At 38.5% G+C, this 14,267-nt stretch overlaps 1 protein-coding gene across 5 annotated transcripts in view; it reads left to right on the top strand.

Moving 5' to 3' along the window:
- CDK14 (cyclin dependent kinase 14) overlaps nt 1-14,267 on the top strand; it is a 610,838-nt gene that overhangs the window by 432,376 nt on the left and 164,195 nt on the right. For all 5 annotated transcript variants that reach the window (XM_045519926.2, XM_045519925.2, XM_010959446.3 and 2 more), the window contains one exon: nt 2,005-2,098. In XM_045519926.2, coding sequence (XP_045375882.1) covers nt 2,005-2,098 — 94 coding nt within the window. The remainder of the gene's footprint in view (nt 1-2,004; nt 2,099-14,267) is intronic.

The raw sequence follows: 14,267 nt of genomic DNA, 5'->3' as shown, positions 1-14,267 counted from the left end.
GGTAAGCAAGTGTGTGTGTGCGCTTCACAGGTAGACTCTAGGTTTCTTACAGTCCTTCTGTTAGTCGTGCTGGTTTTCTAACGAGCTAAGAGGACTCATCTTTCTTCCTGCTGTTGGACCCCAGGGCTGGGGTGCCTGATATGTGGCCCAAACAGCTCCCCCCCCAGGGAGGATCTCCCTCTTCTTCTGAGTCCCCTCCCAGGACACAAGTCACAACCTGAACACTTCTCTTCCTTTCCTACTTAATTCTGTGTGAATCTTTCTTACAGGTAGTACAAAAGTCTTCCTGCGGGTTTTATGTAGTTTTCAGTGAGAATTGCTCCACGTGTAGATATATTTTTGATGTGCTTGTTGGGGGAGGTGAGTCCCATGGCCTCCTAGTCCGCCATCGTGATCTTGATCTCCCTCTTATCTGAAAAGGAAACAGCTTGTGTTAAAACCCATCACCCTAGAGCATTGATTTTGAAATTAATTCTTATTACTAAAATGGAATTATTTTTTATGATATAAGGTAGCTTTTGTTTGTTTTCAGTCATTTTGACTCTGTATGCTATTGGTATTTAATTTGGATAAAAATTATATGATGTCATAGAGAGGAGATTTCTGCTAATGTATTACCTCTTTAATTCAAAACATTGTTTATGTACAACTGGGGCAGCTATAGAGAAGTAAGTTCCTTGTCTTTAACCTACAGAGGGCCTGAAATAAGTTAAATACATAATGGTTTGCTCACCATAAATTGAATGTGAGTGGAGCAATTGAAGAAGTGTCCCAATATGTTTATGATTTTTTTAGGATACTTTCAGGAAACATAAACCCATTCAAGGTAGAGCCATTTTTTTTTAAATCCTGGAGAATTGCTGGAAGATAGAGAGATCTAGCAAAAACACTGGATTATCTGAGCATTGAGGCCTTCAGAAAGTGGGAACCAGATCAATTCAGTGAGTTCCATCTGTAGGAAAGTGGCCATTCTTGCTGGTTCTCTGCTATTAATGTGACTTATCCCATCTACATATGTTAGTTTCTTTCTGTCCTGCTCCCAAGTGACTTGATCTTCCAAACTTCCAGCAGAAGTATCTGATTGGCTCTCTGCCTATGCTATGGATTGGATGTTCCTGTTGAGTTAGGTGCAGTCTTCTGTGGTCTGGGGGGAGGTCTCCTGATATGCTGACCTGCCATGCTAGGTAAGAACTGTGAGCATGGGAGGCTAAGCTAGGTGAGGAAGTTAATTACAATAGATGGCCAATATGCTGAATAAGAGCTTAACAAACTCATAAATGGAGGTGTCCTGTCTGGCAGAATGCTCATGGAAGGCTTTGTAATTAGATTACAGGGGTTGGGTTGGATTTGCATGTCAAGAGCAAATAGATGAAGAAAAAGGGAATTCTAGGTAGTGGAGCAATTTGAGCCAGGTTGTGGCAGTTTATGCTTGGCCTGTGGGCAGGTCACGCTGGCTTAGAGATCATCAGTGTAGTTGCCCTAAATCACCTGAGCAGCCCGAGTCAATGCCTGGCCTCCAGCTGATTGAAACAGTCTCCGAGGTTTGTGTTCAGATCATTTGCATTTTCAAAAAGTTCCCCAAATGATTTTGGTGCAAAGAGAGATTTGAGCCTTCGACAGCTAGAGAAGACAATACATTATGAATTCGTGATATAGGGTTGGAAAAAGATGTAGAGCAGGACTGTGGAGGGTTTCTGTATCAGGCTAAGGAGTTTCTTGGCTGTGTCCTGTGAGCCAGGTGAAACCAATGAGGTTTACATGTTATTGGTTTCCACCACTTTCTGAGCCTAGTATAGCTGCATCTATTTGGAGTCCTTTCTGGGCAGTAGACAGAGAAAGGGAAGTTACGGAATCTCGGTACGTGTGGTACAGCCCTTTATACCCATTGAGAATATTATTTATTCATTGTTCCTTTCCTGTAGGAGTAGATGTTCTAATTCCAGATTTAGTTTTCTAAGCAGAATATATTGAAATTTTTGTAACAATTCTTCCTTCTCTCTTTAGGGGAGTCGGCTGTATCTTTGTTGAAATGATCCAAGGAGTTGCTGCTTTTCCAGGAATGAAAGACATTCAGGATCAACTTGAACGAATATTTCTGGTAAGTTCTTTTCAGAATGCTTCTGAGAAAAATTGGTTTCGACTGCATCCCTTGGTGACAAATTCTACAGTGGTAGTGGAAAATAATTTCAAACAAATTTGTTGGTTGCCACATTTAATTCTAACATATTTTTGGTCTTTGCAAAAGCAGGAAATTAGTGAAAAATTATATTTTTAAACCACTGCATGTGAATAATATGCCAAAATGGTAAGAAAGAATAGGACATCAAAGGCAATATAGAAGAACAGGTTAAAAGTGAGAGCTCTGACAGAAAAATTCCAAATAATTTATACAGCCATCCTCCCTTCAAGTAGGCATAGCTTAACCCCCCGCCCCAACCCACTCACTTACATGTGGGGTTTGATAAGTAACTTTTTTCCCAAAGGTAGAGCGTGGAAAGAGGGAGTATAGTATATTCAAAATGGAGAAACTAGTCAAACTACCACAGCCAGGGTTTTCAGGGGTAGGATCATCAGAGATAAGCTACGTTGGTAGCTGGTACCCTTCATGTACCCTTAATATATCTTAATGTATTAAGATGGCACTTCCTCTGTGTGGTCTTCCTCCCAAAACCATAACCCCAGCCTAATCAGGAACAACACATCACACAAATCCAAATTGAGAGAGATTCTTCAAAATACCTGACTAAGACTCCTCAAAACTGCCAAGGTCATGAAAAACAGGAAAAGTCTGAGAAACTGAGGAGGCTCAGGAGACATGACAGCTCAGTGTAATTGTCCTGCAAGGAATCTGGGAACAGAAAACGAACACTAAGGAAAAACTAGTGAGATCCAAGTGAAGTGTGCAGTTCAGTTAACATCAGCATCCCAGTGCGTGCCCCTTAGTTGTGACGGACATTCCCTATAATGTAAGGCTTCAGCAATCGGGGAAACTGGTCAGGGGAATCGAGGAACTCTGTACTACTTGTCCCAACTTTGCTGTAAATCTGGAACGATTCTAAAATGTAAAGTATTTAATTTTTCTTAAATCTGCAAAAAATAAAAATGATATTTGTTCTGTAGCTAAAGAACCTGGAATTATCACCTGCTCTGTTGCCTTGGGCAAAGTACTTAGCTCTCTAAGCCTTAGTTTTCTCATGGGTAAAATAAGGGATAATGATAACACCTACCTTATAGATGGTTTTGAGGAATAATTCACTTAATTACACAAAGTGCTTTTAGAACAATGCCTGACACATAATAAACACCCCATAAATATATTGTTATTATTTTTATCAAATCATTTGTATACCAGATATTTTCATTAAGTGGAACTTTCGCATTAGCTAATATTCGTATAAACTTATTTAAAACATGGAATAAGAGCTCCTTTTGTTAAAATGATTCAGACTATAGACATTGTAGTAGTAACCACACTATCATACTCTTCTCTTCTTTAATAAAGTTCCCATATGAAATCACTGGGGCGCATTTTAGCATGGACCATGTCGAGAGATGTACTTACTGGATTATGCAAGGATAGCCTTAAAATGTAGATTTCACATTAAGTAGTAAGTATAAGGACTGCAGGCAGGTGTAGAGATACGAACTGAGACTCCATCACCACCATGTTCACCTTGGTATCAGCATTAAAATGAAAAGAAAAGGAGAATGGAAACTAGAGAACCAAAGCACATGTGATTCCTTCATGCAGTATCTTCTGTCACAGGCACCCCTGTGTACTCATAGCAGGTGGACAAACAGCAGTGTCCCTAATATTACAGCGACTTTCTTCAAAGTATTGTCCTGTTGGTTTCTTCTCCCAGAAGCTGTCTGTATCCACTTCCTTTCAGTTTTACTTAAATATTACTTGTTATCCATAAATTACCATACAGAATGTTAAAATAATCTCTTGTGATTTTAATAATCCATCTTCATGATTATGAAAAATTCCCACAATGTCAAAAAGTATAAAAGTTGAAAGACCCCTTTGTCCTACCACCCAAGAAAATGACATTTAATATTTTGATATATACCCATTTCTACACATGTTTAAAAAATTAAGTCATATTTTATATACTATTTTGTAACTTTCTATTTTCACTTAACAATATGGAATTAACACCTTTTATTGAGAAAGAAATCCAGAAACGTACCACCATTCTTAATGACAGGGGAGTGTTTCATAAGTACAGATGAGATATTATTTGCTTAATCAGTCCCATATTGATCACTTGTTTACAGTTTTTAACTATTGTAAAGTGCTACCAGAAACCTTTGCATAGTTATCCTGTTAATTAAGGATAATTATTAGAATTGAAAGTCCTTAATTGGACTTAATTTTCATTAATCTATTGACCATTCTTCTGCATCCTTCCCTTCATCTGAACTCATGAGACACTTCCCTGTCTCTGTTCCCGAGTAAATCACTTACTGATTTCAGTGAGATTGTATTGAGCCCATAGGCTATATTACAAAGAAGTGATATGAAATTGAGCTTTCCCATCCAAGAGTAAATAATATCTCTTTCCTCATATTTCATGTCCCTTTGTGTAATTGTAGCATAAACATATCCTCTTCTCCTTTTTTCTAACCAAGACTTTATTTTCATTTAATTATTTTAAATAACTTTCCACAGTTATTTTCTCAAAAATACAATGAACTTGTTCATATATTGTATCACTGAAAAAAAATGGCAGGAGAGGAAATTTTAATGGACTGTAGTCTGCATCATATAGATTTTTGTGCTAAGACATATCTTTAAATATTTAGCTTTTTAATTTATTTAAAGCTCAAGTATAATAATAATAATACCACTTAATTATATCTGATAATAATTTCCTAAACTTTAGATTCCACTTAACTGTTCAGTCTCTGATAGCTGTTGAACAATACTTATATAACCTTGTCAAAGTACTGATTTTTTATGCTAAAATCATTAATTTACTATGGTTGAAATCAGAAAACTTCAGAGGAAATTTATATAGAAAGAAATATTGCCACTTATACATTATTTCAGGATGAATTTAAAAGAAAAGGAAATGGTTATATAAATGAGGCATATTCCATAGCAGTTGTACCAAAAAGTGAGTTTCCTGAAAGCATAGTTTATTGGTATACCTTAGTTAGTGTTTCAATTTTCAATATTATTTTTATAATGTAAGTAATTTCCAGTAGGTACTGTCTTTGTTGGATTGCTTCCTGTATGGAGATTTTGCTATTATTTCTTAATTTTATGGCAATTATTTCCTAATTTTATGGGTATTCAAAGACCTTTGAGCTATGACTAGGCTTTTAATAAATCAAAGAAAGAAATCGTTGTAATATTTCCGTGGGAATATTGATACACTGAGCTACTGTTTGCTCTTATTAGAGCACAGAGACCCTTAAATGCAGATAAGCATCATGATTAACGGTAATAACTCCTTCATTTACTGTAGTTTTTTACATATGTAGTGATTTTTATAAGTAAAATGTCCTTTGGTAATTAGGAGATAAAGATCCTCATCTTTATAAAATTGCTGCTTTAGAATTAAGTAATGTAATGTTTTACCCTGAAGAGTTTGACATGACCAAAAAGAGAGAAATCTACAAACTTCTTTTGGCAGTAAATGTTATCATCTTAAATATTTCATTTCCTCCACTGAGTTGTTTGATTTTGCAGATGTTAGCTGTATGACACATTAAAGAGGCAGACTCTCAGGGGTGGTGTGATCATTGGAAGGAGAAATTTTACTAACCCAGTATTGGTTGAATCACTGGGAAAAAATGCTTTTCCTTGGCAACCTTTTATGTCTGGTCTGAAGGGGACTGACTTAAATGTGATTAAGTCCACTTTCACGGGCTTCTCTTGCAAAGTGCCAGAGACTCTTTTCCAAAGCAGCAGTTGTGTATCTGGCCTCTGGTAAAGCATTGCCAAGGAGATAATCAGCACTGAAAAGTCACGAAACATAGGATTGTTTGGTTTGGTTTGTTTTGTGTTTTAATACAGAGATTAAGTCCATTCATTTGCCTGTGAACTGTATCTAGAAAGGTGGTTAATAACTTGGAAGCACACAATTATTAGCTTATTACCCAAGATGACTAACATACTAACTCCCACACACTGAGTCTTTATGTGAAAAGCAGCAAAGATCAGTCAGTAGAGCCTTTATATTTTTCTTTTGAAGGTTTTCTTTCCTTATTTTTTTCTCTTTCCTTCCTTTGATGGAAGGAGTTCACATTTTAAACAAATTCAGTGCATTCACTTCTGCAGCATCATAACTGTGTTGATATATGTAAGGTGAACTGGATGTGCTACAGTCTGAGATTTCACTATTAAATTGTTTTCCTTGAAATTGTGATGCTCATATACAAGAAAGGAAGGAAAGTGATGGAATTTTGACAGATTATATTCAAGACATTTTGAATGGCCAGGTGAATGGGCACCTACTTCTCAAAGCAGTAACTCTCCACTTACGGGATAAGAGTGATTTATTTTTATTTCTTCTGCATTGTTCACTTTTTAATATTCATGATGTGTTGTCTTCACCTCTGTTAGCTGTGAAAATAAACAGTAGATGCATTCATTGAGGTAAATATGATATTTAGAATGACAAAATGAGAATTAATAAGAAAATTTGTTTTCTAATCACATTGTTCTGAACTGAAAAAGAAATCTACTTGATGGAATCCTGGAAACGTTCTTTTGTCACTTCACAACAGCTGGACAAATGGCAGAGAGTGCTTGCACAGCTGTCTGAGACCTTTGGCAGATGCTTCTGGGTTTGTGTGGCTCATGGCCCAGTGTACAGCAGCCACGGCAGAGGGGCTGGTGTGAATGTCTCTGGGGGGCTGTCCTAGTTCTCCCTGCCTTTGAATGTTGATTAACGCCATGGGGCTCACCTTTCCCTGTCTCCTGCATCTTCTGGCTTGCAATGGGATTTCATCCACCGTTATTTGTTAACAAGTTGTACATTATTTAGTTGGTGCAGTTGTTAAAATGTTTCTCTTCTTCATATATGTCATTCAGAATTTAAAAGAGAGAGAGAGACAGAGAAAGAGTGTGTGTGTGTGAAAGAGCCACTTGCAACTTTGAAATCTACTACTCAGCCTGGCTTTTGAGTAGGATCTTCCTTAAGCCTCTGTGTTTGTCAGTGAACTGACTGCAGAGATGTCATCTGTAGATCCAGTTTCGATCCTTCTTTCCTTATCCTGGCTCTCTAGAATCTTAAAGGAAACCATAAGCTGAGGTTTCAATGATTGGCTAGAACAGCCATATAGAATGTAAAAGAAAGCTGACACTACTTCCTTCAATGGGGATTACCATCCAATTGGATGTAGCAGCCTCGTTGTTAAGATGGAACATTGCTATCACAGATTTGTATCATCATTCCCATTATTGGGTTGCTTCAGGTGCTATCCACTACACTTCTTCAACACTCACTCTGCAGCACTAGGTACCATGGAGATGGGAAGAAATTGTGTGCCATGGTGTCCTCCCTGGAGAAAGTGAGGACAATCAAGATAGGCAGGCAAGACATACCTTTAAGAATAGAGTCATGAAGAATTGCTGAGCAGTTGATCAGCAGATGGGAGACCCAGTAATAATAGTAGATCCTGTATTAATTAAAATATACTGAACTCTAATAAGAGTTAAAACTGTAATTCTAATCCTAGATTGTTTTTTCCCAGAACAAGCCACCTTTTCTAATTGGATTGTAGTTTCTGCATCTGTAAAGGGAGGAGATGAACTAAATGATTTCAGTAATGTCTTGCAGCTCTAGCATTTTTTAATTCTAAAAATGCATGATATTGCAGGATTATGCATAAGGGCTGTGAGTGTTTAAAGAGAAAATTGCTGAGGCCTTTTTTGTTAAGCATTGAAGAAAGTACAAATTTGAAGTAGAATATGGAAGATGGGGGGCCATTAGGCAATGCAAGATGGTACAGGTGTGGAGGAGGGGCAGTAGGAATCTGTTCTGTGTGGATGGAAGGTAAGATTGGATGTTGAAGACTGGATTTTGATAGATTGAAGACTTTTAATTTTATTTTATCTGTAAGAAGGAGACAGTACAGTTTTTAAAGACAAGAATAATGAGGTTAAAATGGCATTTTAGCAAAATTAGTATCATATATAATGATAAACTCAACTATATAAAGACTGATAGAATTAGAGAGCCAAGCAATCATGTTAGCGTAGATACCAAAAATATGAAGCAACATTTTTTTTAAAGTCAATTTTAGAAAAACAAGGTGGGGGAGATGGATTATAATACCACCCACCCTGGAACAAATGCCTCTTGTAACTTAAACATGTTTCTTTGCAGCCTCATTAATAGGCATAGTTATTTATAAGGTAAATACTTTTTCAGAGTGTTAAGCATATAAAAAATAAAACAAAAATTTTAAAGCAATATGAAAACAAAAATCACCATGTAGAGGTAACCAGTGTTAAATATTTTTATACTGTCTTTTCTAGACTTTCACAATTGGGTTCATAAAATATTTATGGTTTTCATATTCAGCTTCTCTTTATTTCCACATTAAATAGGGAGCAATTTCCAAGCCATTAATATATGCTTGAAAATATTATTTTAATTGTGCTATAATATCTTACTAATGCACCCAAATGTACTAACACATTGCCTTATTACTAGGTAATTTGCTTGCAGTTTTTACGCTACAGTAAGCATCACATGTTTTTAGCTCGTTCAGTTATTCTTTCAACAAGAAATATTAGGCATCTATTCTGTGCCTGGTACTGTGCCTGCAGGCGGTGGTAAACCAACAGACACAGTCCCTGCTCATCTCAGAAGTACTGTCAGCTGGGCTACATGTGCATAGCTTCCAGAAAGTCAGATCAGAAGGATGTTGTTGTGGAACTGTTGTGACACATCTCGTATGTAAATGATAAGGACGAGAAAGGAATCAAAGATGACTTCAGAGTTTCCAGCTTATGGAACTAAGTGATTGATGAAGTCGTGGAAAATAATGGGGACATTAAAAAGGAGTGGCAGTGCAGGGAGAGGAAGACGAGAGCTCAGGTTTCTGGACTTTATATGATAGCAGGTGACCCCGGGTGGAGCTGTCCAGGAGAAGGCAGAGGAGGTGCCAAGGAGCACTGCCTGAACCTTAGAGCTGCACATTGTTTGTGGGGGTGGGGAGAGATGGGGAGCGAAACCAGGAGGAAATCAGGACAGCAACATAAGTCAGGGTTAGGGTTAAACAGCGGAGAAGGGAAGGATAAGAAAGGAGAAAATAATCACTCCCTGGAGGGAAATTATAGATCAGTTCAGGCCTGTTTAACTGGTGGGTGAGGAATTATGAGGCCAGTGTCCTTCCTTTCTGCATTCCTTCAGTGTGTGCCTCACGCCACCTGTATAGTGTATGGCACACGTACTGTATTTTTTTTCAGTAAAGGCTTTTAGCCCAGAGGATGAGAAGGACTTAAACAGTGAATAGAAGGTTTTCAGGTAGATGGGGAAAGGAAGCAGTAATAAAAAGTTGGTTTTTTTTTTTAAGTGCATATAGGGGAAAAGATTTGGCTAAATACAAGCGATTTGGAACATCCTTGTATGCCATGCTGATTCAAGATTATTGTATTGTTATTGGTGCGCTTTTAGGAGAATATTTGCATTTTAGAAAGACTAGCAACAGAGCGGAGAGTAGATTAGAGGGTTTCCTGCTGGAGAAATGGAGGAGTCGACACAGAAAACGCATCTGGGTTTAATTAGGAAAGTTTCAACTATCCATGGTTTTCAAAGGAGACTTATGATTCTCCTCCGTGTCTTAGGGATGCTGGAGTGAAAGTGAATGTAACCTCAAGGGGGGCAAGTTCCAGCCCCTTGACTCCTGGCTTTGCAGTCATTAAGATTGTATGTGAAATAGATCTCACACCTGAAAGAAAGCTTGGAAACCCCTGGACTAATGTTACCTTAAGGTCCTCCTAGGTCAAGAGTTCTATGAAAAAAAAGTCCGTGTGGAAGAAAAATGATGAAGGGAGATCCAGTGAAAAGGAAGATATTAGAGAAATTAAAATGGAATGATTTATATATGGAGACGTTAGATAGATATTATAATAAAGAAAGTTCTGTGCTAATAAGCTAATAAAAATTTTGGTAGCAAACTTCTGTAAGATTATTTGTCTTGAGAAAAAACAAAGTGGGATATCCCACTACAGATTAGCTAATCACATTACTTTTTGCAAAGAAACTTTCATGTGAAAATTAGCTGGCTGTTAACATAGAGATTTGAATTGGTTCACATGGTGAAAAAAGTATTTTTTTACCTTGAGGTTTCTTACATTTACTTTATAATGTTACAAACTTTCTGGAAAATGGAGAACAAAGTGGAAAATGAGAACGCGTTCATTAAATCACTCACTGTGTCATTAAGTTATTCATTTTTCAACAAATATTTATTATGTGGTTACTGTGGGCTACTCTTGCGTGTTCTAGGGAGACAGCAATACACAAAAACAAAGTCCCTGCTCTCATAGAACCTATATTCCTGTGAGAAAAGATCGACACTGAGCAGATAAATATATAATGTGTCTCATGCGAGTTGCATGAGAGACACTGCTTTACATATGGCATTCTGGGGAGGTCTCTCTCAGAAGCATCATGATACTTGTACACTGAGTGAAGTTAGCAAAGGCACAAGGATCAGAGCATTTAGACAGAAGGGATAGCAACTTGTGTATGCTTAATGATAAGAGTATTAAAATCAGGGTTTTCAAGCCTGAATTTGCTGAATTAAGGATTGTTCTTCCTACTGCATCAAGGTGATTGCTAATACTCTTGTTACTTTGAGCTCCTGTATAGAAATCATTTTCTTACATGAGAAGTCCTTGCTTTGTGTGAAGCATTAAACTCCTGTACAGATTAATATTCAGACATTGGATTGAGCAAATCAATAAGAGAGTTAGAAGTACACCCGTGTGAATATTTCAGGTTGGAATTGTGCTGGAGCAAGAGATTTGGGCTTCCTGGTTTAGTACATCAGAATTGTTGGTGCAGACAGAAGATGGGAAATGCCCCTGTTTTGGAGAGTAGACAGTGGTTTAGAGAACAGAGAAAGAATGTCTAGAGCTCAAAGAGAGCCAGAGAGCATTATTTTTTTTTTTAAGTCAAAAGTAAAAGAATTTCAAGAAGGAAAACTGCACTAAATACTACAGTGGAGTCAGCGAAGGATGGTGCTGAAAAACCATCCATGCTTGGTGGATCAGGGTATTGGTAGGCAAGAGTGGATGGGTGCTGGAAGAGTTGGTGCCTTGAAAACATGGATGAAAAGATTTTCTGGAAGATAAGAAAGAAGGAAGATAAGGAAGGAAGAAGAGGAAGATTTGAGTAAATGTTGTAGAGGAGGAAAAAACAAATTTGAAGGTCTCATGATCTGCATGGTTCTTAAATGAAGGGGAGGGGATGTGGCTGACAGAGTGATGTGCATCTGTATGGGGCAGATGTTGAGGGGAGTGGGTATTTGCAAAACTGGTGTAATACCAAATGGTACTATGATATGTGATAGGACAAGAGAAGGAGGTAGTTGCTGACCACATTTTTTAATCAGTTGTTGATCAGAGACATTATTACAGGAACAGAAATGCTCTGTTTCCAATTTCTGTGATTTTTTAATAGTTTACTTTCCTATTAGCATAAGATGGTTTTTATAGGCATATCCATCCTGGCTGGAAATATTTCTCAATTGCAGTGGTTTTTCTCAGTCTTTTCTGGAGGCAGTGGTTCACATCTGTGGTCTAACAGTCTTAAATGTTTTGAAAATGTTTTGACCTATTATGTCTCCCTTTTATAATACCATTTTGTTTATACGTGGCTTTATTGTCAGAATGTGGCTACTTACTGGCTGTTGCAGTTATCTCTTGTCACGCAACCACCTCAAAATTCTGGACTAAATCAACAACAGACGTTTTTAAATTACCTGTCATAGTTTCAGGGTCAGGAATTCAGTAAGAGGTGAGCTGGGCAGTTCTGGACTTGGAGGTCTCTCATATGGCTGCAGACAGATGGTGCTTGGAGCAGAAACAATCAGAAGCTGGAGTGGTTGGGGACTAGCCAAGCATCTCTCTCATAGTCTTGAGGGCTTACATGGGTTCTCTCCGTGCCAGCTAGTTTGAGCTCCCTCATGGGATACTGGTTGGATTCCAAGAGTGGATATCCTAAGAGGACCAGATGGGAACTACATGGCTTCTCTTAACTTAGCCCCCGAAGTCATACACTGGTTCTGTTGGTCACACGAGTCACAGACCCTCACTGAGTCAAGGGGAGGGGACATAGACCTCAGTTCTAGATAGAAAGAATGTCAACAAACGCTGGGGCTATGTTTTAAAACTGCCACATGAATTATGTAAATTTCCATTAGGGCATATCACCATTTTGAACTGATAAAAAAATTTGTAAGAAAAACCAATCTGGGAAACAACTTTCTGAAGCATCTAAAATTTTTGTCATTTTTCCCCCATACTCCTTATAGCCATTGCAATACTGCTTCCCAGAATAAATATGAAAGTGTGAATTGTTACAGAGTGTTACTTGGTGGGTCATGAGGTCCCTTGTTTGCTCACCCTCCTTTTCTTCCTTTTTTGGCTAACAAGTTCACAGATGTGTCAGACTGAAGGAAAAATGGTGAAATACTGCCCTAGCGTGACACATCTGAGGCAGGTGAGGAGGCAGCGACACTTCTTAGCAAATTCTCAGAATGTTATCCATAAAGTAGATTTCTGTAACTTCAAATTCCACCTTAATTATTTTTTCATAAGGCATGTGCTTCCACATGTAAGTCATTCCTCAGAGCATCACACGTGTTACCCCTTGTGTACACAGCATCCAAGATGGTCCTGGTGACCCCACCTCCTGGTTTTTATGCCCTTGTGTCATCCCCTCCCCTTGAGTGTGGGCTGGACCTAAAGACATGCTTCTCATGGACAGACTGTAGTAGAAGAGGTGGGATATTACTTCTGAGAGTAAGTTACAAAAGATTACTGCTTCTTTATAGCTCAGCCTCTTAATTGTCTGAGGGAGGCCAGCTGCTATGTCGTAAGGTGCTCTGTGGAGGGACCCTTGTGTCAAGGAGCTAGAGTTTCCAGCCAGCAGCCAGTGAAGACCTGAGGCTTGGCATCAACGATGTGAGTGAGCTTGGAAGTGGACCCTCCCTCAGTTGAACTTTATATGGGAGACCACAGCCATAGTTAACACTTTCACTGCTACCTTGTAAGAGACTGAGCCAGAGGCACTCAGTTAAGGTGCACCTGGATTCCTGAGCAAAAGAAACTGTGAGGTAGTAAGTGTGACTTAAAATCACCAAGTTCTGGAGTAACTTGTTCTGTAGCAATAGATAACTAATACATCTCCTTTAATCCCATGACCAGGAAAAAGGTACTGTTACTGGGTTGGTTTATAGCTGAGAAAACTGTCTCCAGAGACTGTATGAACTTGCCTAAGAAGAGGTGTTCAGTAAGTGCCAGAACTGAGACTAAATCCTGAAGCTGCTGACTCTTGCACCAAAATGTTCTGTTTTGCAGCTGTTGTTTGGTGGTTTTGGCTCTGATCCTAATCAGGAGTGAGCATGAGGGTGACTTGGGAATTGTTTCCTGGGTACACGTTCGTGGGCCCCACTCAGGGCCTTTAGCGTCAGGGTCCTGGGGGACAGGAGTCTGTGCCTTCAGACAAGTAAGCAGACCCTGGCTGATGAGTCCTCTGAGTTAAGAAACCCCACTTTAAAAGACACGTGTCAGACTTTTTGAAATGTTATGTGTGTTTTAAATCATCTGGCCTGATGTGGTAACCCCAAAACCTAGATGGCTCAGCCATACTATCCGGAATACAGAGTCAGTATTCAGTCAGACCAAGTCCTGTGTTTCTCACAGGGATACTTTTGATACGATTCTCAAGGGGCAGCCTTATAAGCAGTTTATTTGGGGGGTTCTTTCACGTGGCTTAGTATTTATAATATTAGGTGACTATTATTAGGATTATGTAGACAAGCAAACAAAGGTCTGTAATCACCATATCCCAGCTGCTTTAATTTCTTATCTGGCTTCATTACTTGATTAGCATCCTGGCTCCCTCCCTCATTTTATAACCTACCTCTTCTTATGCCTTAAAAGACTTTACCCACAAGGGTAAATTTGTCCAGGCTGTGAATCTTTTTGTGAGGCATGAGTTCATTTAAAATCTGACCTGGTCTCATATCCTGCCCAAATGCCTGCAAAAAATAAAAAAATTAAAAAAGCA

The sequence above is a fragment of the Camelus bactrianus genome, chromosome 7, assembly GCF_048773025.1.
Source record: "Camelus bactrianus isolate YW-2024 breed Bactrian camel chromosome 7, ASM4877302v1, whole genome shotgun sequence".
NCBI classification, from domain to species: Eukaryota; Metazoa; Chordata; class Mammalia; order Artiodactyla; family Camelidae; genus Camelus; species Camelus bactrianus.
This window is presented reverse-complemented; position numbering and strand designations above follow the sequence as displayed.